This window comes from Sinocyclocheilus grahami, unplaced genomic scaffold, assembly GCF_001515645.1.
Source record: "Sinocyclocheilus grahami isolate Dianchi unplaced genomic scaffold, SAMN03320097.WGS_v1.1 scaffold555.1, whole genome shotgun sequence".
Taxonomy (NCBI): domain Eukaryota; kingdom Metazoa; phylum Chordata; class Actinopteri; order Cypriniformes; family Cyprinidae; genus Sinocyclocheilus; species Sinocyclocheilus grahami.
In genome coordinates this window covers 54,777-82,197 of record NW_015505734.1, presented here as the reverse complement: position 1 = coordinate 82,197, position 27,421 = coordinate 54,777, and the positions used below count along the sequence as shown (strand labels likewise).

The 27,421-nt window shown below is 35.9% G+C and overlaps 1 protein-coding gene across 4 annotated transcripts; it reads right to left on the bottom strand.

Annotated features, from left to right (window-relative positions):
* Positions 1–66: 66 nt before the first annotated feature.
* Positions 67–26,216, bottom strand: LOC107556089 (mitogen-activated protein kinase kinase kinase 5-like). 4 transcript variants are annotated; one of them, XM_016239088.1, is made up of 28 exons: positions 25,790–26,216; positions 25,561–25,700; positions 24,467–24,654; positions 24,204–24,372; positions 17,734–17,840; positions 17,457–17,627; positions 15,628–15,740; positions 15,059–15,218; positions 14,297–14,447; positions 14,043–14,147; positions 13,767–13,816; positions 13,054–13,149; positions 12,519–12,609; positions 10,831–10,964; positions 9,691–9,818; positions 7,930–8,066; positions 7,733–7,838; positions 7,487–7,644; positions 6,911–7,106; positions 5,896–6,058; positions 5,616–5,784; positions 5,297–5,479; positions 4,912–5,017; positions 4,556–4,796; positions 2,531–2,658; positions 964–1,052; positions 737–813; positions 67–403 (listed from the first exon to the last, which is right to left on the bottom strand). In XM_016239088.1, the coding sequence occupies exons 1-28, from the start codon at positions 26,118–26,120 to the stop codon at positions 307–309; spliced, it is 3,984 nt and encodes a 1,327-aa protein (XP_016094574.1). In that variant the 5' UTR covers positions 26,121–26,216; the 3' UTR covers positions 67–306. The 4 variants fall into 4 exon arrangements, with proteins under 4 accessions (XP_016094574.1, XP_016094575.1, XP_016094577.1 ...); XM_016239089.1 differs by having other exon boundaries at positions 2,540–2,658; XM_016239091.1 differs by lacking the exons at positions 24,204–24,372; positions 24,467–24,654; positions 25,561–25,700; positions 25,790–26,216 and adding exons at positions 21,039–21,207; positions 21,302–21,489; positions 22,398–22,533.
* Between the last annotated feature and the right edge of the window lie 1,205 nt (positions 26,217–27,421).

Genomic DNA, 27,421 nt, shown 5'->3' with positions numbered 1-27,421 from the left:
TAATTATAATAAATGTCACTTGAGCATCAAATCAGCATATTAGAATGATTTCTGAAGGATCATGTGACACTGAATTATGGAGTAATGACTACTGAAATAAATGCAGTCTGGAAGAGCATAGGAGCCTTTTAATCAAAAACTTAAAAAGATCTTGCCAACCAAAAACTTTTGAAAAGTGGTGTTTTTTGTGTGTGTCAGGCATAGGCATAAAATAATAGTGCCAAAAAAGGCACAGACTCTATTAACTGCAAACTCACTGAGCTCATAGCATCTAAAAACTGGTCAAGAGAGAGTCATTCATGTCTGTTAGAGAATGGTGTCTTCACTGTCCTCTTTGACTGGACTGAGAAGAGACTTCCTCTGCTTGGAGATGGCAGCCCACAAACGACACAGCATCCCGCCTCTGAGTGACAAATGCATGAACCCAGATTTACTTCACAATATACAACAACATTCAAAATTCTGTGATTTGAACTTTTGCTCAAAATAAATTTAATTTAAACCATATTACAATAGAAAAGTTATTTTAAATTGTAACAATATTTAACACTATAATTTTTTACTGTGTTTTGATCAAATAATTGTAGACTTGGCGAAGCATAAGAGACTACTTTCAAAAACATACAGATCCCAAACATTTGAACAGTAGTGTATATGACTTCTTATTTCTGATTTTTATAATGTCTCTCCTACACCATATTCTTCCTGTTCAGTATGGATCAACTGAAGGACTTACTTGATGCCACAATATTGCAGATCATCTCTGCAAGCGAGATGGAGGAGACTATCCAAGGTGAACTCATGAAAAACAAGCTGAAAGGAATCAAAAAACAGGCAATCACTATCAACTTCAACATTTTGGATTTTTAAGCTGACTTTCACTATTAGAAGTCTACAAATATGAATTAGCAAATCAAAGCTTGTGGTCAAAACTAACTTATTTTTTTCCATATTTCCACTTACCATTTCTATGGTTTTCTTATCCACTGGAACACCTTTTAACCAGCGCACCATAGCAGCATTGTGAGCATTGTGGGGTGAAGGTTTATTAACTGTGGGAAAGAATAAGCATATCACACAATGGCTACATAACCTGTTACCATGGATGCATAATTAGCACATTTACAGGAATGTTACTGTCATATGTTATTACTAAAAAACAAGTCATTACAAAAAGTATTATTTCTAAAACACTTCCAGAACAGGGTTATATCTATAGAAGCAGGGCTCGCAAAATTTCAAAATTCCTGGTAGCCCTTCGGACAGGTACACAAAGGCAATTTGTGACCCATTTTAAGAGCTGCAGAAGTAAAATGAACAGTATGTGTGGGGTTGGACAATGTCTATGGTAACACAGTATTGAGCCATAAAATTACATGATTTACAGTTCTTCACGAAAACAAAAATCTTATACAACAGCATAAATCAAGCATATAAACTGTCAATTTTAAAACGTATAAATCGTATAAAACGTCTTAATTGTTTAGATTTTTAGAAGGCACATTAACTTCTTTCTCATTTACAACATGAGTTGATATTTGCATCGGTCTGACCATAAACAGCAAGAAAGGCTTGTTGGAAATGCAAATTCATTCTCTGCCAAGAGGTGGCGCTTTAGGAGCTCTGAAATATTGCGGTTTCCCCGGTAACGGCTGTACCGAAAGCAGCTCAGCGCTCGCTGCTTTATCAGGAATTATAGGTCAAATTTAATTAAAATGCCAAGGACACGTTTCTGAGGACAGTCGGTTCCCTTCAGATACATTCAAATAAAGACGTTTTGACTTGAAACTTGCAGCGCTCATATTTATTCAATGACAATTGCCTTTTGAAGTTTAATCCAGACGTATCGCGACTCGTCTTTCCGTCCCCAACTGTAAGACCTCTTGAAATTATAATTAAGGCATTTCTTATACCAGTTAACATATTTAAAACTTTATGGCCTTAAGTTTGATACAACTCACTTTAGGAGTGTTCAAGTACCCGCGGGAGATCTGTATTTAAGATAGCCCATCGGCCAGAGTGGTGATACATTTTGGTAGCCCGACTGGAAAACACAATAGCCCCGGGACATCGGGCTAGCGATTTTGCGAGCCCTGAGAAGTACACTGTAATGAAAACACAAGCCCCGAGGGTAAGGCATAAACTTGGGCTGGTTGAAATTGGGTAACAGTCCCCCCCCCAATTACATGGCTTTATTGAACAACACTGTTAAAATACATAATGTAATATGTCTATATACAATATGAATATAACCAACTTAAGTACATTACGTATTATAACAAATACAAACTGGGTAACAGTTATAAGCGATTAACGGGCGTGTTCTTCATGAGTCTCAAACTCCTCCCAGAACTAAAGACAAGCAGTGGCATGTGGAGTAGATGTGAATAAATGTGACGCATATCGCTCCATGGCCACACCTTTTGACTGCCTCGGGCGAGAACTTTCTCTCATATGGAGGAAGACGTTTGCAAACAATTGTTCAGTGGTAAATACCGTGCTCATTTCAGAAGTTATAGATAAAAAAAACCTGAGCAACCTGCAGCTGTAGACGCAGCTCTGACCTCCAGGGCATTGATGTGCCTTTGTTTGGTCTGAAGTGAGTTCCTAAGAAGCTCCTGGAATTCTTTCTCCTTTTCATTCAGCTGAATTAGCAACCTGGAACACAATGAGAACAATTGCCAACCACATGAAATCAGTGTGGTTTTCATTCATCACCCTCTTGTGGCTATTTAAAAAAAAACATATGCATATGTTTACCTACTCCACAAGACAAAATAATAACTGAATTTTTAAAAATGACCCCGTTCAAAAGTTTACATACCCATGAATATTAATACTGTGTGTCATTTCCTGGATGATCCATGACCGTTTTTATGTTTTGTGATAGTTGTTCACAAGTCCCTTGTTGGTCCTGAGCAGTTCAACAAGAACTGTTGTTCTTCAGAAAAATCATTCAGCTCCTGCACATTCTTTGGTTTTCCAGCATCTTCTGCATATTTGAACCCTTTCTAACAGTGACTATGATTTTGAGATCCATCTTTTCACTCCGAGGACAATTGAGGGACTCATACAAATAATTACAAAAGGTGAAAACATTTACTCATGCTCAAGAAGGCAACACGATGCATTAAGGGTGTGTAAACTTTTGAACAGGATGACGATGTGTACATTTTCTTATTTTGATTAAAGATCGTATTTTTTTTCCATTTAGTACTGCACTTCAGAAGCTACATAAATATATACATATTTCCCAGATTAAGACAAAATAAGGACAATTTACCCTGATCATCCAATTCAAACAGTTTACACCCCCAGCTCTTAATGCATTGTGTTGCCTTCTTGAGCATGAGTAAATGTTTGACCTTTTGTAATTGTTATGTATGAGTCCCTCAATTGTCCTCAGTTTGAAAAGATGGATCTCAAAATCATACAGTCACTGTTGGAAAAGGTTCAGATATGCAGAAGATGCTGGAAAACCACAGAATGTGCAGGAGCTGGAGGATTTTTCTGAAGAATAACAGTTCTTGTTGAACTGCTCAGGACCAACAAGGGACTCGTGAACAACTATCACAAAACATAAAAAGTGTCATGGATCATCCAGAAAATGACACACAGTATTAAGATTTTTACAAATGCAGTTGTTATTTTGTCTTGTGATTTTTCTGGATTTTTTTTTCTCATTTTGTCTCTCATAGTTGAGGTATACCTATGATGAAAATTACAGGCCTCTCTCATCTTTTTAAGTGGGAGAACTTGCACAATTGGTGGCTGACTAAATACTTTTTTTCCCCACTGTATATATAAACATCTGTTATGTGAAATAGCTTATTCAAGACAGTACTAAATAAAATAAAATGCAATTTTCAGGATCCCTCTTATTTTGTTAAAATTATGAACATTTTGCATATTCTGCAAGGGGTATGTAAACTTATGTGCACAACTGTATCTACACATGCATACGAATATATACACTACCATTCAAATTTTTATTTTTTATAGAAGTATCTTTTATGCTGGCTGCATATAATTGATAAATTTAGTAACAACAGTAATGTTGGGAAATATTATTACAAATAATATCTTTTCAGTTCAAAAGAACTCTTTTCAATTTGAATATATTTTATAACATAATTCATATTTCAGCAGCTATTACTCCTGTCTTCAGTGTCATATAATCATTCAGAAATCATTTTTATTACTTAAGTAATATGGCTGCTTAATATTTTTGTGAAAACCCGATACATTTTCAGGATTCTGTGATCAATAGAAAGTTTAAAAGATAGCATTTATTTTAAATACATATTTTTCATCATAAATGTCTTTCATTTTTTATTAATTTAATCATTTAATTTTTTTATTAATTTGCATCCTTGCTGAATAAAAGTATTGTTTTATATAATAATTAATAATAATAATTATTATTATTATAATAATGAATAATAATTATATAAACAAAGAAATAAAATAAAACACTGACCCAAAATTGTGAATGGTAGTGTACATTATGTAAGTATTTTATGCATTAAACACTTCAAAAGCTAGTTTTCAATACCTCCTGGACTCAAGTCGAAGTTCTGATAACTCTTTTGCAAGTGAAGAAGGGCTGGAGATGAGGTCACTGGGCAGACTGTTGCATTTGGTGTGACCCTCTTCAGAATTCTGATTGATACACGGTTCCTCTTTGTTCTTTGCGAAGGTGGTGATGGTGGATTGAGCATCTGCCTCCATGGGCTGCTCGGTTTCTGGAGAACTCTCCTCATTTTCAAACGATGACTGTAGCTGAAGCTTGAGCTCTGAAAAGGGATTTTGAGGGATGACAATGAAGATATGCAAGTAACAGAAGATTCAGTGAAGCAATAAAAGCATATGGGATCACTTTTTTTTATTGAAACGGTGTCCTTTATGCACCTGGGAGCAGAACCGTGATAGCATCTTGTACAGCCTGCCTCAGCAAGTTGTCCAAAGCAAACATCCAGTGAGGTTTTATTTGCTGTTTCCTCAGGACCTTTTTGACCTACAAACACAAGAGTCACATATACATTCAATATTATGAAGATAAGATATAGGAGTAAATAAATAAATGCACAAATATATATATATTTTTTTAAACTTGTAAAGAAAAATAAAGAAATGTATATAAAAGATTTTTGAACAAACCTCTAACCCTCAGTATGTGTAATAGTAATAATAATAATTGTCTTTTTAATCATTGCAAATGTTGCTAATTAGCCCTTAGTTTTAGTTTGATTTAGGCTTGACTGAAATTAATGCAAACTGAAAGCAAAGAACATACTGCATCCTGGAAGCTAAAGAGCACCGCCTGCAGGCTGCTGAGAGGCACAGAGGAGTTCAGCAGGCTGGAGCGCAAAGTCAGGAGGCTGTTAGTCAGTTGCCTTCTGTCTGGAGAGCGGATGTTCTCTCGGAGGCAGCCAATCAGCTCGCTAATGTGATCTGAGGTGATGCACGGCTCCTCCACCTGCGAGATGGAATAAATAGCAAATCTTCACACACGCCTAAATTCAGAATCATTCAAGCATTTAAGAAACGGCACTGGTGGTGTGACAGCATTCCACATCAGACATCTCAGGTGACACAATAGTGTGAGAACGTACCTGCGGCAGCATTTCCTGAATGTTCTGAACTACAAGACTGATGTACTCCGTAAGGATCCTATGTAGCGTATCCCTCCGTTCGCTGTCCTTTCTCAGCATGAACAGACCTAGATTCTCTCCAGAACCGGCTGGGCTTGTGGTCATGTCCGCTTGAGGCTCATCTGGCACTCTATCAACAGAAAATACAAACACCATGAAGACAAATAAAAGATTTCAGGTGCTGGACGTATGTTTCACAATACATAATTCCAATCATCTAGGATCTGATGCATAGTCTCACGCCAAAAAGCCACTGGAGCTGGGTGGACTTTCAGCCATGTCATTTCCTTTGAAGGCAGGAGTGGTCCTTCTCAGATCAAAAGAAGAGGACAATTCATTGTGTTCAGCATCTGCGTTCTCCACACGCAATGCAATGGGTACAGACATGCTCCTGTGAAAGTCTCCTACAACAGGATGCCCAAATAAACTCAAATTCAAATATCCAATAATTAATTCAATGTCAAATTACTTTAATGTATAAGTCATTATTCATAAGTGGGTGTTTCTTCAACTTCAGCATTTTCACGTCCTGGTGTTAATTTTCAGGGGTTATTATTGAGATTGTAATTGTTTTTTTTTGCTATGATCTTATGAAGATCATATAAAAACTGCAAAAATCCATATAAAAATGTCTTATATTGGTGGTCAGTGGTGGACAAATATTTTTTTCCCCAGAAAAAAAAATACAAATAATTAAATCGAAAAATAAATAACAATTTCTAAATATTTAATTATAAATTAATGAAATACAAATAAATGAAAATACATCCAAATAATAAAATAATAAATACAAATACATTTTTTTTTAAATAAATAAAATCATGTAATAAAATAATTAAGTAATTTTATAAATAATGAAATGTAAAAAAAAATAAATTTATTATTATTAAAAATAAAATAAATAATAAAAATAAATAATACAATTAATAAATGAATAAGTAAATAAATAAATAAATGAATTGGTAAATAAAAACAAATTTCTCCTGTAATATGTATATGCATTGCTGGACCAGTGGAACAAAAAAAGTGAGTGAATAGTTAATTATAACTAGTTATGGTTAATTATTCATATTTCCCCATGAGCTGATCCGCTACAGTAAAAAGCATTTTAAAAGTGTTTTGTTATTTTTTAAGTCCAATAAATAAATAAATAAATAAATAAAGTGGCCAAAGCTGAAGTAACACCCAATTAAAGCTGTTGGTTTTAAAGTGTTAAGAGTTCTCAAGGATTTATGGATGTGGTTCTACAAGCTTACCGGCAGGTTCTTTCAGAGTGTTGTCTGACTGAGGCTTTGCCCTCTTCCTGGGACTGCCCTTCAGAATGCTGTTCTTTAGAAGCTCTGAAGCTGTGGCTCTTTTGTCTGGATTGGGTTCAAAGCAGCATATGATGAAGCCTTTAGCTTCCTCTGACATGCACTCTGGCACTGTGGGGTGGATCTTAAACATGCCCACCTGCAGGAGGACAGTTAATCAGTAAACTTGATGGGATTCTTTGTAAGAGATATTCACATTTAGGCTTGAAACACAAGCAAGTATGCAAACACAAACACTTTTAGCTACAAAAACATACCAGAAAGCAATTTATAACATCAGCAGTTTTACAGCGCCAGTCTTTTCCACAATTGGCACTATAGCAGACATAAGTATAAACTGTCTTCCTCTTGCATTCTAGTATTTTTCTGGCCTAACCATGACTCTAATATGCAATGAGCATGAAGTCAACTGGGAATGTGAGAATGGAATGTAAATCAACTTCACAGTTCATTTAACATTGTTATATAACCATCAGCTTAAAATAACACTCAGATTCCTGCTTCAAAAATCTGCAGCACCTTAAACATGGCCGCTTGAGGACTTCCCAGCTCATGAAAGGGTGGCTTCCCTGTAGCCATTTCTATGATGGTGCAACCCAAAGACCAGATATCAGCCGGTTTGCCGTAGCCACGAAGACCTTGGTCAATAATCTCTGGAGCCATATACTGCAGAGTGCCTGTGGATGAATGAATCAGGAAGAGTCTGAAAAGCAAACATGCAAGAGTACATAATGTAATGTGAGAAGTATGTGCTAGAAGACTGACCTGTGAACGTCTCTGTACATGGATTGATTCCTGCTAGTCTCTTAGAAGTGCCAAAATCTGATATCTTAAGCAATCCGCTGTATGTATTTATCAAAACATTATCACCCTGGTCAAATGAAAAGTAATGGAATGTGACGAAAAAAAATTGCAGCTGAAATTTTCTGACAGATAGTCTGAAAGCAATGATGTATTCATACCTTAATATCTCTATGGACGATCTGATTATCATGGAGATATTTCAGCCCTTCCAGAATCTGCTTGGTATAGAATACAATGGTCGGCTCATTATCTTTAAGAGGCCCCCACTTTGATCGTAAGAGAGAGGACAAACTTCCTGTGAAGGAAGAAAAAACAAGTGAATACACTTTAAAATTATACACCATGTATCCACATGCACATAAATAAACAAAATATCAGTAAAATAATTTAAGAATGACCATAATGAATAGGATAGTAGAAGAGTTCATGAAATTGTTTTGAAACATCTAAAACACATCGACATTCTTAAATGATAATCTTTGTATTCATGCTGATTTAATACAATGCTCTACAATCTAAGGTCAAATTACTTAATTTAAAAAATGTAATGTAAAAACTACCATTCAAAAAAAAAAGTAAAAAAAATTATTTGAAAGATACTTTTATTCAACAAGGACACATTAAACTAATCAAAAAGGGCCAGCAAAAACATTTATAACATTTCAAAAATTCAAATAAATGTTGTTCTTTTGATTTTGAAAACAAATCCTGGGAAAAAATGTATCAGTTTTCACAAAAATTTTAAGCAGCACAATTGTTTTTAACTGATAATAATAAAAAATGTTTCATGAACACCAATTCAGCATATTGGAATAATTTCTGAAGGATCACGTTGGACACTGAAGACTGGAAAAATGGCTGCTGAAAATTACGTTTTGCGATCACAGGAATATATTACATAAAATATATATATACACACACACACACACACACACACACTAGAAAAACGTGATTTTAAATAGTAATATTATTTCACAATATTACATTTTACTGTGTTATTAATGTAATAAAATGCAGCCTTGGAGAGAATGAGAAAAAAAAACAAAAAAAACTTTTGAACGAAATCAACATAAAAAGCAAAACATTTCCTTTGAGTTCACGTGAGTATGCACATCTTACAGTATTTATCAAGGTGAAACTATTTTTTTAATTTTATTTCATTTGACTTAATGATTCAAATATGAATTTTTAATCATGAATACATTTAGGTTTAGAAGGGTTTTACCATCTGTCAAATTGAAAATTTTTAAGAGGTATACTGATCTTGCCACTAAAGTCTAGAGAAGGGGTGCCCAACCCTGCTCCTGGCGATCGACTGTCCTGCAAAGTTTAGCTCCAACTCTAATCAAAGACACCTGCCTTTAATTTTTAAGTGATCCTGAATACCCTAATTAGTTGCTTCAGGTGTGTTTGATTAGGGTTGGAGCTGAACTTTGCAGGACAGTCGATCGCCAGGAGCAGGGTTGGGCACCCCTGGTCTAGAGTGTTTTAATCTCCTGTTTTCTAACATTTTTGTCACATTACAACAAAATGGATTCCTGAATGTTGGCAAACAAAAACTGGTCAAATATTAAAATTATTCTAAAGGAACTACTTCTCTACACACTGCTCAACTTTTTTTTTCATGACTCAGGATAGTCTATGTTTAGTCATCATATAAGAGGTGTAGGACCAAACACATCAATTAGTGTTACGTCACTGACTCATAAATAACACCCTCTACCGGTTTGTGCTGTTCAGTATAGCGCATTTCAATTACGCTCACAGCTGGAGATCTTCCCGCACATGAACATTACACACAAACACATCCTTCCTTAGAACCAAGGATTACCCAACAGACTTTTTGCGAAAATCAACATGTCCCCATGTCATCAAAATGGAAAAGTTAAAAGTTGATGACAACAATGAGCAAGCCACACCTCCAGGAACTTCCTCCATGAAGATCTTGATGAAGCCATCCTCACTGACTGATCCCAAATACTGAACAATATTCCTGTGCTTCAGCCTCTTGTGTAAGGCAATCTCCTCATGGAGCGGCTGAGAGTAGCTAAAACCCAGAACAAGAAAAAGAATAGAGACCAAGATGAAAGACAAAAAGTAATTATTATGATCATCTAAGCTATGCAGTTCTGACCACAATCTTAAGGGTTTTATGAGCATATTTGGTGAAAACAGTTAAGCACAAGACTTGGATCACACGGAGAGGTCTACATCTGCTAACTGTCCAAGGGAGGACAGTTTAAACAAGCATCAGTCCTGCGGACAAACATCACTGGGCTGTGGTGACCTTTGAACATGGTCAAAAATCCAAACGCTGGATTTCTACTGAAGCAGATCAACAATGTATACACAGTCCAGAAATGACCTAAAACTTATTTTAAAGATTAAATACAAAGCTCATATTATACATAACCTTACTATTTTTTTGTTTAATTTATTAATACATGTTCACTGTTTAATATATGAAATCATTATTATATTTTATTAGGACTGCACGATAAATCGCATGCGATATTTAACGCGCATCTTGTCAGTAAAGCCGTTCTGTAATCAGCGGTAAATCTCCATCACGTGCGGGCTTTCACATGGAGCAGCATTAACTACACAGAGCCGTTGTTCACTGACAAGCTGCGCAAAACATGCGCAAAATATGATCGTGGTTTTGCGCAGTTTGTCAGTGAACAACGGCTCTGTGTAGTAAATGCTTCTCCATGCGAAAGCCCGCACGTGATGCGAGATTTACAGCTGATTACAGAACCAGCTTTACTGACAAAATGCGCGTTAAATAATCGCATGCAATTTATTGTGCAGCCCTATATTTTATCAATATTATAGTAATTTTGTGTGGTAAAACTGGACATGTTTCAAGAGTTGTGAAACCTATACTATATTTTCAATGTACATTGTAAAATAACAAAGTTCTTTTATCTTCTTTTATTTGATTCTTCATAATACAACTCCATTAAATTAAACAAACTCGCAGCTAAACTGATAAGAAACACATTCTAAAGTATGCATTCCACTGGAAAAAATTAAAGCAATGGAAAACAAGTTCATACGTGCAGTCCTTCTCTGGGATCTCTTTGATTGCGATGCGCACTTGATTGCTGAGGTCCCGTCCAGCATACACCACTCCATAGGTTCCTTTCCCCAGCACCACCTTGTCTCCATTCTCATTCCTCTCATAAATGTACTGAAACATTTTTTTTTTAAGAAATTGTTACTTTTAATCAAGGTTGTGTTAAAATAATCAAAAGTGACAGCAAAGACATTTATGATGCTACAAAAGATTTCTGTTTTCCATCAAACAAATTTAGCCTTGGCGATTGTACAAGATCTCTTTCAAAAACATTTTTAAAAGGGGTCATATGATGTTGCTAAAAAGAACATTATTTGGTGTAATGAAATGCGTTTATGCAGTTTAAGGTTCAAAAAACATTATTTTCCACATACTGTACATTATTGTTTCTCCTCTATGCCCCGCCTTTCTGAAATGCATCGATTTTTTACAAAGCTCATCGGTCTGAAAAGCGAGGGGTGCTCTGATTGGCCAGCTATCCAGTGCATTGTGATTGGCCGAATACCTCAAGCGTGTGATGGAAATGTTACGCCCCTTACCATATTGTGATGGCGTGTCCCGGCCGAAGCGATGAGACAAAAACATTAAAACCCATTATAAACGAGGCATTTGTTGCATCCAGTGGGGACATAATTACGAATTATAATGACATATACTGTCTTTTTATGCGTTGCATCGTGCCGCGTAAACATAAAACCCTGTCTGCATTTGTGATCGGAGAAATGACAAACAACAAGCACTACTCACTGCTCAAAACTCATGTTTGAATAGTCAGTGGTAAATTCTTTAATATAAAAAAAAAAAAAAACAATTACTGTCTGTGAGTCATAACAGCCGGCATTGTAGTCTACTCTACCAGGATCAGGAAACAGTCCTCCATAAAATGCGCTGGACACATCTGAATATTTGGATTTAACTGTTCTGGGACAGTGTTGTAAACACAACTTAACCACTGATTTCTAGTCGTGTCCTCTTTTGGAAGACCAAACAAAGTAGTTTCGCGTTCACAACGAAACACAGCGTCACAAACGGCAGGCTTGAGTGAGCGTGTATCACTTCAAAGAGAAAGGAAAAATAAAAATCGCATCATATGACCCCTTTAAAAAATCATACCAACCACAAACGTCTGAACAGTAATGTATGTTTTATGAAATATTTGACATTTAAGCAAGCAATGATTAAAGATAAAGCAAAAAAATTAAGTTAAAAGAACACTGTATGCCCATGCTTGTTAAAAAACAAACAAACACGTGATAGCAGGAAGTAGGTTTGAATGTGGAGTTATGGAAATACTAAAGATAGTAAAAGAGGCAGAAAACATCACAGTTGCATTATGGTACTGCCTGTCATATAGTGGTACCACATTCACAGTATTCAATGGAAAGCTTCATTTGGAATGATTCCCATTGAAGGGAACTATTTGACCATAAAATGACAAGTCACCATTATTTCTATAGCCGTTACAGATACAGTAGAGATTGTGTCAAATTTAGGTTTATGCAACTCAATAATATCATCCAATTCTACCATGAGTCTACATCAGCGGATGTCATTTTAAGGGTTGTATATCAAGCATAAGATTGAAATAGCTGCATATTTTCACTCATGCTGAACATGGATACTAGCCTGGACAAACAACGAGATGATGTTCATGGTGACTTCTCTCACCTCTAAATCTCCTTCCCCTCCCCTGATTGGACTGGAATCTTCCACGGGACTTTCTGTGTGATGCAATAGAGAATTCACCAAATCACAGAACCTGACAAGCAACACACAAATGATAGGGTTTGAGAATATGTTCAATGGAAAAATCTTTCATTGGGACACATGATATTTCAGTAAAGCATTTTCTTATGATTTCTTTATGATGTTCAAATGCACTTACACTTAATCATTTTGCCATTACACAATAGCTTAATTACATTGGAAGAATAACAAGTTCATAAAATGAGGTCAAATGTGACTTCCTGAACCTGACACAACAGAACGGAAAGTAATATGGCATGCATTTTAAAGGCCCAGTGAATAGCCTAGAGCACCTCTGAACTGAACACTTAAAATATCAGATTATTCTTAAAACTAATTCACAGAACATAATCTTTTACGAGTTCATTCTCTGTCAAAACAATCATGACATTGGAGCTCTTCCCTCATGTTGTCCTAGGCAGCGTGTTTAAGCAATATGTCGATGGGAGGAGCTCACCCTTTACAATGAAGATCGCTGGGAAAGTATAACTGGAAATCATCGGAATTGTACAGGACATACAAGAAGCAGCTCCGCTCGTCAAACTTGGAGATGCTGCAAGAGTGGAATAACAGGGATTCTCAAATCACAAGCCAAAAAATAAAACATCAAAGATAATGAGTTAAGCCCTTTTACACTATTTGAAACTGATCCAAAAAGAGCAATTCAGGTTGTAGTCCTAAAACTCAGAAGATCTGTGGGCTGTTTTTAAATTTGTAAGTAAAATGACGTTTTTGGTGCACAGTACTTTTGCTCTATCACATAAGATACTTTTTCAAACACAAATATTATACTAAATAAAAAAAATTAATAAGAAATACTAATTCTACCAGGAATACAAATCCCTCTAGGAAACTATTTATCCAAAAATGAAAGTATTTTTAACTAGGGGTCGATCTGTCTTTAAATATTAACATCTAGTGTCATTTGTTTTGCAACAGAAAGAGACACTGACCTATACTGTAGCTTAGAAGCTGGAAATAGGATAACAGGTGTCAACTAGGCCAAGCAACAAGTGAAGAAGTTTCAAAAAAAGACCTATTCAGAGAAAATCGCTGGGCTGTGGCTAAAACAGAGCAGCCCTAGAGGGACTATAAACTGCTGCAAGCTTGGAAATGGAAAACAGGGGGGGGGAATGTGGAAATGGCAGTATTCCCATAAGCACACAGTACCTTACTCCACGAATTGCAGATGCTGGGAAAGTCCACTCATGAAGACCTTTCTGGGAAAGCCAAATATAACACATTACACTCCCACAGACATGTACACAATGTTGAATTTTACAGCATAAAGCATCGGATCATACTGCCCTCCGTCATGTTAAGTGATGCCTATCTATCTATCTCATAAATTATTTAATAACATGGAAACTCCACTGTGTGACAACACACTGCAGCCTGCACAATTAGTCCTGAAAGCCGTGTGCAAAAAGCATCAAGGGTGTTTACCTCGAGTGGTGTGACGTGTCTCAGCTGCACCGTACGGCTGTCATCTTCCTCACTTACGCTTATTATACTAGGTTGGAAGACTTTAGTGGGCTCCAGAATCAGAACCTAAAAAAAGAGATATATTTTGGGTCTGTTTATTTCTCCACCTTTTTGGCCTTTCCTTTAATTGTTGCTGAAGCAAAGTGAAATAAGCTGTCTTTTGTGTAGTAGGGTAAGGTTGTACTGAAGAGAAAGGAAAAAAGAATCAGTCTTACCGGGCAGCGCGCTGTGGAAACGGTAGGCTTGCATGCCTGCACCATTAACTCCATCCAAAAGTCCACAGTTTCCCGTTTAGGATGACTGACATCTCGAGGTTTGGCAAACTGCTTGTACAGCATATACGTCTCCATGATGGATGCAACATACCTATTTTGACAGAGAAATCACCTTGCAGTAAATACTACGTGTTATTTAGGGTTGTCAGTTAGTGTGTTTTAATAATTGTAAAACAATATATGAAAATTAATATAACAATCATTCATGACCAATTTAAACTTGAAGTACCACCTTAATGTCTGCTACTACAGTTAATGTGCCTTAATGCGTTCATCTGTCAATTATCCGATTCCTTTTCAATTATATTTAATTTCTCATTTATATTATATTTATATTACATTTCTCACGCAATGTATTGATTATTTAATCTGAATATTGAGTAATTAACTAAATTAAAAATTAAATAATGACTTGAGAGGCCTTTCTTTTCTTGTATTATGGTTTTGAAAATGAAAATTAGGGCTTTAAAAGTTTTAAATTAATTTAGAAACTCAGTTTTCACTGAGTAAAATTTTTTTTACATTTTATTTAAATATTGAACAAAAAATATAGATTTTTTAAATTAATGATTATTATTAATTATTATTTTAATCATTTTCATTAATGAGAATAACTTAAATTTAAACATGAAAGAGTTTTAACTTCATACTACCTAAACAAACCAATATAAACATGAATAATTATTCACTTTCTTTACTCACCACATTGGTGCTTTGAGCCTGTAGAGTTTCTCGGAAGCTTCTATGACTTTCTTTTGCTCATTGGCCAAGATTCCAGCCCCCAGATAAAAACCCACATCCCAGTAGTCCTGCATCTTTTCTAGACTGCCTTTCCTACCCAGCAGGCTACTGAGTGTGACACCTGCATAACGCACAAATAACACCATAACTCAATAATGAATTAAAACTCTATCTGCCTCAGTATAGGCATCCGTTTCGAATGAAATGCATGAAAAGCAGGAGACATGCATGTAAAGTGTGAAAGCAAGGCAACACCTGTTTAACCACCTCAAACTGTTTTTTTTCTTACATTCTTTATACTCATACTTTGTGTCATCACGCATTCATGTTCAATGCTCAAAGCATCTGGATCATACAAGTAGGCCACTAAATATCAGTTTCTATACAGTAGCCTGCTATACAGAAAAATCAATGCAATGGCCAACAAAACACTACTGTACTTGACATGTAGACCAAACCATGACCCATCTCACTGTTTAAAAGTGCTCACAACCAGAGCAGTGAATCTAAATGAGGACACAAAAACACACCGATTTTCCGCAGTTCAATAGAGGTGTCGAAATCATGCCCAGCAGCTATCAGGAGCACAACGTTATTGATTCCGGAATGCAAAGTTGGTTCAGTGTTGAAGGCCTTGCCATACCTGCAGGACAAACATAAGGTTAGAAAAACAAAACATCACATTACTGTAAAAGGAATATTAGAGAAATTAGCATTACCACAAACACAAACATAACATTGCATCTCTGCTTGAACCAAAGTAATCAAATTTGCAATAAAAAAATAAATAAAAATAGTTATTACAATTTTATTAAAAATTATTTAAAAAAAATATTTAAACAATTTAAACCATACAAATTCACCTGAGAGGCAAAACTGCATTGAATTTGTTTTTGTTTTATTTTGTTTTTTGTCTCAGGGAATATATTAGGGAATTAATTTATTTTTCTTAGCCCATATAAAAAACGTTTTTTTCTTTTATTATTAAATTTGTGTTTTCTCACCCATTTGAGGAAATGTTTGTTATTTGTTTGTTTGAAGCATAAATCTACAAAATTTAGTAAGGTTTATATTAAAAACAAATGTTTTTACTTTTATTATTAAAATTCTATTTTCTTACCCCATTGTGGAAATGTTTTTTTTTTCTTGTTTAAAGCATAAATTTACTAAATTTAGTGATGTCTATGCATAAAACAATTAATTAATTATTCAAAAACAGGACAAATATATATATTCTCTGACAACAAGTCTTAAAGAGGTCATGAACTGCCTTTTTAAATTATTTTGTACTATTCTTTGAAGTCTACTTATAATGTTATCAATTTTTACATCAAAAAACATCACAAGTTAGAAGTAATAAGCTATTTTCTGTCCTGTTTTGACACCCCTCAACGCTCTGTTTGAATAGGTGTGGCGGATTGTAGAATCTGAAGTAAACGCCGACTGCTTTGATTGGCTAACAGTTGTGCATGTTTGACAGCCTACATCCTTCATAGATGGACGCTGCAGTGATTTAGGTTAAAAACGCATAAATACTCCAGGCAAATGGGTGGGTGGGGCTAAACAGGCAGTGATGTACAAGCAGGTGTTGATCTTCTCCTGCGGAGGCGGGGTTCAGCCACACTATTACGTCATAAAGTGGCACATTCCACAACCTGTTGTTTTGGCAGATTGGCTCCAATATAAGCTGTTTTTAGAAAACAGTTAACAAGAAAGGTTTGAATTCTGAAACTTATTTTAGTTTTTATAGTACAAATGTCCTTTTATCTGTCAAAAGATCAAGGGAATTTTGATTTCTCAGTTCATGACCCCTTTAATATCTTATGAATTTTTTTTTAATTAAATGTAACTTTAAGCTTATTTGCATATTTGTACTGGAAAGCAAGACAAAAATACTGACCAGTTTTTGGAAGTTATCAACTATTATTTGCATTATTTCAGATCAAGTCCAGATCCTACCAAGTCGTGGAAGTCGTGGCCTAATGGTTAGAAAACCGGACTTATAACCCAAAGGTTGTGGGTTTGAGTCTCGTACCGGCAGGGATTGTAGGTGGGGTGAGTGAATGTACAGCACTCTCTCCCACCTTCAATACCACGACTGAGGTGCCCTTGAGCAAGGCACCGAACCCCAACTGCTCCCCGGGCGCCGCAGCCCACTCCTCCGGGTGTGTGTTCACGGTGTGTGTGTGTTCACTGCTGTGTGTGTGCACTTTGGATGGGTTAAATGCAGAGCACTAATTCCAAGTATGGGTCACCATACTTGGCCACTATACAGTGAAGTGGATGTTTATAAATGTGTGCAATAGACAAAGATCAACAGTCTTGTGGCGGCTCGAGAGGGTAATTTGTAATGACTCACCAGTAACAAGCTTGATCTCTGCTGTTTGTGTCTTTGAAGCCTGAACTCAGGAACATGTCCTTGTAGATGCGCCCGCACAGGCAGTACACATCTGAGGCCACAGTGCTCCCCGATTCCACGATGGGTAAAATGAGCTTTAAAGCTTTGGCACGATCGCCAGGGTGATTCCTCCTTTAAACACATTTCAAAATGTTTTGTAGGGAACAATATTATATGTTTCCTCAAATAAATGTTTGTTTTTGTGTATTGTATTATTTTCCAAAAAAACAAAGTTTACCTGTTCAGTGCAAATATATACTGAAACTTGATGTTCTGATGTGCCGTCACCATGCACATGGGTAAATTATTCAAGGTCGCCACCAGATTTATTATGGCGTCGTAGTCCTTGAATCACATTGAGAAAGAGAGTTAAATTTCCATTAATTATTCACACATTTGGCTGGCACCTCTAATATTTCAGAACCATTGTCAAATATTCTTAGTTATTCCTCTGGGTAGACAAGGATTTTCATAAAATCGAATTAAAAAGCACAGCATGAATATCTTGAAGAACAGCAAGCAATAACTTAATGTTTACTATATGGTTTATTAAGGCAAGGATGGTGAGATCTTATTTCTAGATCTAATTAATAATCAAACAGATTTAGGTGCATCTCACAGCAACAATCAAAACATTCACACAGAAATTATGCCACAAACATGCATTCACCAACAAAGATTTAAAGAATACAGCACAACAAATGTATAACAAAAGAGCCTGTCTGTTCATATAATATAATTACTACACATAGGGCTGGGTGATATGGCCAAAAAAAAATTATCACAATAAAATTTTTCATATCAGTCTAAAGCAGTAATTATCTCAAACAATTAGGGCTGTGTGATTTGGGGGAAAATATCAAATTGCGATTTTTTTGACAGATACTGCGATTTTAAATTAGCAAAGTCGAGCTTAACCTCAATATTGTCAATAATGTGCAGCACAGTATGGGTATCATTACCCTGCTGAAAAAAACTATAGAAACTATCACAGAAATTTTTATAGTTTCCATTAAACCATTACAAAATTCCTTTTTGTTTTGGGCATTATTCCAATAGGAATTACTGTTGTTCTATTGGTTGCCATCTGCCAGATTACATCTCACCAATAGAATCCATCAAATAGACACCATTATAGTTTAAATTAAAATCAATACAATTCCCATTATAACCCTGAAATCCATTACATTTTTAATTGTGTTTTGGGAGGGGTTCTATTGTTTTTTTTTTTCAGCAGGCAAGATTATAATGGTATAAGTACTTTTACAGAATTAACTTAATTACTGAATTTCAGAGAAAATATTTGTTTATTTTTTATAAATAAAGAACTGTATTTCTTAAGTCAGTTATTAAAGTATTACATATGTTACTTAGGCTGATTTATTCATTTTAAGTATTTGGGATTTTAAGAGCAAGTGGAAAATGTGCTGAATGTTTCATTTCATCCCAGTGAAATTAGCAAGCAGTTAGACTGAATTTACATTCCTTTTAAACGCGGAGCCAGGCGCCAGTCGACACAGATTGCGCACGTGTGTCAAGCCTCATCCATACTGCCAGATGCGCTCGTGGAGACTTGCGGTGCGGAGCTGGGTGCGAGTATAAACGAGCATTATGAGACAGGCTGCGTGAGTGCGGCAAGCATGAAGAGGAGCAGAGAGGAGCGAGTATGAGAAGCATTCACAGACACAGGCTGTGTGTGCGCTCTTCTGAATTGGGAATAGCCAACATGCATTATAAACTTATTTCAAATTAATCTGTTGGGGAGATAAAATGTGTAAGATAACGTTCTCATACTAACAAAAACATCTAAGAATGTATCTTTTATTCTCCAGTACTGAAAACAGCACCGATAAGGGAGTTTTGATATGCGCTGTGACGCAGCTCTTGGAAATTACCTTTTTTGTTCGTTGTCTGTCATTTCGAAGCTAAAGTTGCATACGTTTTTCTTTAGTTTTAATTTGCCTAACTATCGATCTGACCCAGTAGACGCCATAATCCCACTCTGTCTCTCTCCCGTCCCGCTTTTGTTTTTTTTAATGGTGGGTGTTTACGCAGTTGGCTAGAGCAGTGCTGATTGGGGAGAACGGAGGTGCGCTCACTCTTGCCTCGGGCAAGTAAGACTGCAACTCAAGGCTGGCAGTCATGCATATGCTCTGGAACAGAGTAATATCACGTCCATATCGCAGGCTTTGCGATTAGGAAATCGCAACGTCTCAAATCGCGATTTCGATTAATCGCACAGCCCTAGAAACAATACATTTCAAATCTTTATTTCTTTCAAGTTTAAAGGCACATTTTTGCCCCCAAGTGAATGTTGAAGAAACCAGACTGTTAATTGTGGTTTTAAACTACTCCTTATGGGCAGAAGATGACAAACACTTCACATTTTTGAATTCTTTACACTTTTAGTCTTTTTTCCTTAAAATAAATATCTTAATGGAAAAATTAATTTCTTAGTTTCTGAATGTTCTAATGAGTGACATTTTTTCAAATCCTGAAACAGGTTTGTGTTGCCTGACTTTGATGATGCGTATCTTCAACACAGTTTGTAGTGCAGGCTGCAATATTAATAATATTATTTTATTGTCTCTCAGAAATGCACATTTGACAGTAGCTTGAGTTGACAGTAGTAGTGGCTTGAGTTAGGATGCAGATGTAAATTTATGTTAATTCATTATCAAAAACGGTAACATCTGTAAAAATTGTAACAACCTAATGTTTATACGGTTAAATTGAACAATTCTAACTGTTTGAGTTTTATTAAAATTAACCATCGTCTTCCATAGTAGCATTCATTTAGATCATGATAACCACAGTTAAAACCACACATATAGCACCTCAATACCATGGTAAAAATGTAACTATATGGTTTCTAGGTATTTGTATGGAAAACAGTAGTATAAATACATTTAGTATAATTGCACAAATGCTATAGCTTAATAACCGACATAATGCAATTATATTCCATTACTCCCTTAATTCATGTCTACATTAATAATATAATAAAATGATATATGAATATCCTATATTTCTGCCACAATACCAAAGTGCAGTTAGTGTTACTACAGTAAATTAATGGTAAATGATGGGGATTTGTAGATTGAAAAGCCTCCTGACTGTATCGTTGCGCACAGTGTTTCTCGTGTTTGTCAGCGCTGTTTCATCTGGCTTTAAACAAGTCATTTATGTTCTTCACTGAATTCAAGCACTGGTTCTCACAGCACTGTTTAGTGGTCGTGTGACTGAGGCTTATCAGCGAGTGAACGCATCTGCTCTAGTGAGCTCGCACTGCGCTGCCGTTTGAACTTTGAGCCGAGCGGATAAATGGGCCGTGTGGCGTGCTTCAAATGAGTAGCGCCGTTTCGTTCCGCTTTTGGCGCATATCGAACATTTATCAAACTCTCCTAAGTGTTTTATCGAGGAAAATTATATTGCGATAATTATCTTTAGTGTTTTATCGCCCAGCCCTAACTACACCTATGCTATCATTCATATTGGCTGTGTTTGTAACTGAAAGTTTAGTGTTGTGCATATGTAACTCACTGGGATGTCCCTGTAAGACAGCAGGAGGCTCATAACAATGTCTGGACTCAGAAGCTCCACCGAGTCCAGACGCTTCTGGATCCGGCCCAGTTCCTGACTCAGGGCCTGTCCGGTGAAGTGCTCTCGAGCCAGACGGATCTCCCTGCGGATTGCCTCGTGCAGGTATTCGCTTTGAGGCAAGAGTGTGTTAAATGTTAATTCAGACAATAAGAAAGCAACATTTAGCAAATGACTTCCAGCACAAAAATATATATCATTCCTACCTAGAATGAATGTGAACACTTTCCAGTAACTTGACCAGTCGATCCACCAGAGGGGTCAGCAGGGATTCGATTTTAAAGCTGGAATGAAGAAAATCTTTGATGCCTCTCATCAGTGTGGCATCAGAGACAAATACTTTACCTTGTGGTGACACCATGTAGGGGATAAAAGTGTAGCTCCCACATTGCTCCTAGAATGAACAATACAGAAGACCAAACAAACACATATGACATAGGACCGTGGCAGGTTGTCACAAAGACGGTCATTCAGTAACTATAATGTTTAGAGTGCTAAGATCAATTATACAAATGCTTGTTTTATATAGCAGTGGTTTTTGCATGTTAGTTTCAAGCATCTAGTTAAAAACTTAAATTGCTAAATTTTTGTAAAATTCTACCATCCAAACATACTTAAAATATCAGTATCATCATATTTTGTAATATCGGTTGGTAAACGTGTACACAATAAAAATAAAAACGTACATTCAGTCAACCATTTAATTAAGATTTAACTTAAACATCAAACTGATGTTTTCAGAACAATTTTTATTTTCATATTTGAAGAAAAGATCTACAAAATGTTTATATTTTCTGTTATTATTAAAAAATGATTTGTCAGTGTGTAGGAAAAAATTACAGGACAAGAAAAACAGTCACAATGCGTTTCGTATAAAATTGTACACAATTAACACCTAGTGTTGGCCAAATAATGGTATGATATTTGTGCGTCACCATTTATGCTGTTGTATTAGTTATCTCAAAATAGTTTTAATGTTTAGACAGAAGGGCCCACTGTGATAATTTACCTCATATAGCATGATAATACCGTTGTCAAAAAGTCAATGTATGAACAATTAACTGAAATGTTTTCTTAGACAAAACTGTGAATGTTCAAAAAGTTTTTTTTTCTTCTTGTTGTCAAGGCTTTAAGGTTTGTGTCTATACAGAAACAGACTTTCAAAAATACACCAACACTGAGAAATATTCAATGGAATAAAAAGTGTGACAACTAGCCCCGGTGTACTTCATGGTGGGTTTTAAAAACAACCTTGCAATTTACTAATCCGAAAGAAGTTATTTTGTGTGCGGTGTTTCTCACCTTCACAACCTGAAGATCGTCTTCTCGTTTGTTACAGTACAGGATGACATTATTGGTCATACTGAAACTCTCTCTGACACCCAGGTGATAAAACAGAGACGGCTGGCAGATGGTGTTATTCATCCCCACCACAACAACATCTAAACACAAGAGTTAAAATAGCAACCGCTTACAAATGCACTTTGGAAATATTCCTGAAAATCCTTTTCTTTAGTTTTAATTTGCCTAACTATCGATCTGACCCAGTAGACGCCATAATCCCACTCTGTCTCTCTCCCGTCCCGCTTTTGTTTTTTTTAATGGTGGGTGTTTACGCAGTTGGCTAGAGCAGTGCTGATTGGGGAGAACGGAGGTGCGCTCACTCTTGCCTAGGGCAAGTAAGACTGCAACTCAAGGCTGGCAGTCATGCATATGCTCTGGAACAGAGTAATATCACGTCCATATCGCAGGCTTTGCGATTAGGAAATCGCAACGTCTCAAATCGCGATTTCGATTAATCGCACAGCCCTAGAAACAATACATTTCAAATCTTTATTTCTTTCAAGTTTAAAGGCACATTTTTGCCCCCAAGTGAATGTTGAAGAAACCAGACTGTTAATTGTGGTTTTAAACTACTCCTTATGGGCAGAAGATGACAAACACTTCACATTTTTGAATTCTTTACACTTTTAGTCTTTTTTCCTTAAAATAAATATCTTAATGGAAAAATTAATTTCTTAGTTTCTGAATGTTCTAATGAGTGACATTTTTTCAAATCCTGAAACAGGTTTGTGTTGCCTGACTTTGATGATGCGTATCTTCAACACAGTTTGTAGTGCAGGCTGCAATATTAATAATATTATTTTATTGTCTCTCAGAAATGCACATTTGACAGTAGCTTGAGTTGACAGTAGTAGTGGCTTGAGTTAGGATGCAGATGTAAATTTATGTTAATTCATTATCAAAAACGGTAACATCTGTAAAAATTGTAACAACCTAATGTTTATACGGTTAAATTGAACAATTCTAACTGTTTGAGTTTTATTAAAATTAACCATCGTCTTCCATAGTAGCATTCATTTAGATCATGATAACCACAGTTAAAACCACACATATAGCACCTCAATACCATGGTAAAAATGTAACTATATGGTTTCTAGGTATTTGTATGGAAAACAGTAGTATAAATACATTTAGTATAATTGCACAAATGCTATAGCTTAATAACCGACATAATGCAATTATATTCCATTACTCCCTTAATTCATGTCTACATTAATAATATAATAAAATGATATATGAATATCCTATATTTCTGCCACAATACCAAAGTGCAGTTAGTGTTACTACAGTAAATTAATGGTAAATGATGGGGATTTGTAGATTGAAAAGCCTCCTGACTGTATCGTTGCGCACAGTGTTTCTCGTGTTTGTCAGCGCTGTTTCATCTGGCTTTAAACAAGTCATTTATGTTCTTCACTGAATTCAAGCACTGGTTCTCACAGCACTGTTTAGTGGTCGTGTGACTGAGGCTTATCAGCGAGTGAACGCATCTGCTCTAGTGAGCTCGCACTGCGCTGCCGTTTGAACTTTGAGCCGAGCGGATAAATGGGCCGTGTGGCGTGCTTCAAATGAGTAGCGCCGTTTCGTTCCGCTTTTGGCGCATATCGAACATTTATCAAACTCTCCTAAGTGTTTTATCGAGGAAAATTATATTGCGATAATTATCTTTAGTGTTTTATCGCCCAGCCCTAACTACACCTATGCTATCATTCATATTGGCTGTGTTTGTAACTGAAAGTTTAGTGTTGTGCATATGTAACTCACTGGGATGTCCCTGTAAGACAGCAGGAGGCTCATAACAATGTCTGGACTCAGAAGCTCCACCGAGTCCAGACGCTTCTGGATCCGGCCCAGTTCCTGACTCAGGGCCTGTCCGGTGAAGTGCTCTCGAGCCAGACGGATCTCCCTGCGGATTGCCTCGTGCAGGTATTCGCTTTGAGGCAAGAGTGTGTTAAATGTTAATTCAGACAATAAGAAAGCAACATTTAGCAAATGACTTCCAGCACAAAAATATATATCATTCCTACCTAGAATGAATGTGAACACTTTCCAGTAACTTGACCAGTCGATCCACCAGAGGGGTCAGCAGGGATTCGATTTTAAAGCTGGAATGAAGAAAATCTTTGATGCCTCTCATCAGTGTGGCATCAGAGACAAATACTTTACCTTGTGGTGACACCATGTAGGGGATAAAAGTGTAGCTCCCACATTGCTCCTAGAATGAACAATACAGAAGACCAAACAAACACATATGACATAGGACCGTGGCAGGTTGTCACAAAGACGGTCATTCAGTAACTATAATGTTTAGAGTGCTAAGATCAATTATACAAATGCTTGTTTTATATAGCAGTGGTTTTTGCATGTTAGTTTCAAGCATCTAGTTAAAAACTTAAATTGCTAAATTTTTGTAAAATTCTACCATCCAAACATACTTAAAATATCAGTATCATCATATTTTGTAATATCGGTTGGTAAACGTGTACACAATAAAAATAAAAACGTACATTCAGTCAACCATTTAATTAAGATTTAACTTAAACATCAAACTGATGTTTTCAGAACAATTTTTATTTTCATATTTGAAGAAAAGATCTACAAAATGTTTATATTTTCTGTTATTATTAAAAAATGATTTGTCTGTGTAGGAAAAAATTACAGGACAAGAAAAACAGTCACAATGCGTTTCGTATAAAATTGTATACAATTAACACCTAGTGTTGGCCAAATAATGGTATGATATTTGTGCGTCACCATTTATGCTGTTGTATTAGTTATCTCAAAATAGTTTTAATGTTTAGACAGAAGGGCCCACTGTGATAATTTACCTCATATAGCATGATAATACCGTTGTCAAAAAGTCAATGTATGAACAATTAACTGAAATGTTTTCTTAGACAAAACTGTGAATGTTCAAAAAGTTTTTTTTTCTTCTTGTTGTCAAGGCTTTAAGGTTTGTGTCTATACAGAAACAGACTTTCAAAAATACACCAACACTGAGAAATATTCAATGGAATAAAAAGTGTGACAACTAGCCCCGGTGTACTTCATGGTGGGTTTTAAAAACAACCTTGCAATTTACTAATCCGAAAGAAGTTATTTTGTGTGCGGTGTTTCTCACCTTCACAACCTGAAGATCGTCTTCTCGTTTGTTACAGTACAGGATGACATTATTGGTCATACTGAAACTCTCTCTGACACCCAGGTGATAAAACAGAGACGGCTGGCAGATGGTGTTATTCATCCCCACCACAACAACATCTAAACACAAGAGTTAAAATAGCAACCGCTTACAAATGCACTTTGGAAATATTCCTGAAAATCCCAGATATGTACGTGCCACGACTTGCCTGCATTGTAGAAAGTGTCCAGAATTTCAGTGGTGCCCAACGCAATGCGCTCAAAAGAAATGCTCTTGAGCACTGCGTGCGCGTCTGCGCAGGCTTCTGTAAGACATGCCAGTGAAAGATTCGCCTCAGTTTGAGGCCCAGACCCGTCCTCAACGGCGATATACATCACGGATAAAGCCCTGGTCCGACTCCGCGGGGATGTTACGCCTTTACTCCCGCGGCCGATTTCAAGAGCCAAAGAATCCTGCCATAAACTTCCAGCTGAAACTCGTACGGGATCCTTTCTCTTGGTCTCGTGCAGGCTCATGCGCCTGCGTTCAGTCGTATACATGGTGTAGGTCGAATATAGTGGCTAGTTAATTAAAAACTCATCCTGTGACCGCGTCCTCGACATTCCTTCACTATGGCGTAAAATGAGTTTTTTCCAGGTGAGGAGGATCCTTTTAGACACGCCCTCCTCCGGGTCCCCGCCCTCCTCGTGTCACGCTCCACAGCTGTGCGACCTCTGCCTGCAACACGCCCAACGTTACCACTACAACAACCGCTGTGTGCTCAATATCTGTTTGGCCGTCTTTGTTTTGAAACGGTTTTATTCTTTGCAGTAGCAATATATATACAATTCTCACTTACAAAAAAAATGTCTTCAGTGATAGAAATTGTCGTTTATATTTATTTATTAATTTTTTTACAAAAAACAAACAAACAAAACATATGTAAAAAGAACGATTGCAGATTGTAAAATATTTTTTTTATCACAACGGTTTATTGTGATAAAAAATTGTTTTTTTTATCACAATAATAAAAAAAGCATGTGCATAAAATATTAAAGTAGCAAGTAATAAAGTAAGTAGCTTTTCATTTTTAGTTTCATGTCTCATATTTCATATCACACTTTTGTCTCCTTGGTAGCCAAATAATTTTTGGTAAAAAAAAATAATAATAAAGAAATAAAATTCTGGTAGAGGCAACAATGTTTGTTGTGGTGTCTAAATTATATTATTTTCATTTTTTTTTTTTATTATTGTTTGATCCACTCTTTATTTAGATCATAGTTTTAAAGATGTAATGATTATTGTTTTTATAACTGATTTTCATATTTTAAAATTAAACACCTTGGTCTGGGGGAAAAAACAAAAGTAAAATAGTCTAAAATAAATATAAAATGAATATTTTAATGTGACCTTCAAAACAAGGGAAAATATTCGAAATCCCACATTCTCCATTTACACATAAACCAAAACAGTGATTAAAAAAATGAAAATATCTGTTCTTTTTATCTCATGCCAAAGATTATTTTGATCACAATGCACACATGTATATTAACTGACTAAATTAAATAAATATATAATGAAATATTAAATACATAATAGAAAGTTGCAATAAAAAACAGAAGTGCAATGAATTAAATGTAAGCATAAATAAATTGAATACGGATGTGAAATGACACGTGAAATACAAGTAAACCTTAAAATGGAAAACTTTATGGAAAACAAACTGAAATACACACCTTGAAAATAAAGAAAATCAATATATAATTCAACTGCATGGAATGTTGCAATCAACATTAAGCATAATAAAAGTGTGTACAAAATATAAAAGTTTTTTTTATGTAAAATGAAAAGTGACCTGACA

Coding starts and splice junctions, on each gene's coding strand:
- LOC107556089 (XM_016239088.1), bottom strand. CDS start 26,120: ATGTATACGACTGAACGCAGGCGCATGAGCCTGCACGAGACCAAGAGA. Junction 17,628..17,733: donor TATATATTTGCACTGAACAG/GTAAACTTTGTT, acceptor ATGTGTTTAAAG/GAGGAATCACCCTGGCGATC. Junction 15,219..15,627: donor TATTGAACTGCGGAAAATCG/GTGTGTTTTTGT, acceptor TGCGTTATGCAG/GTGTCACACTCAGTAGCCTG.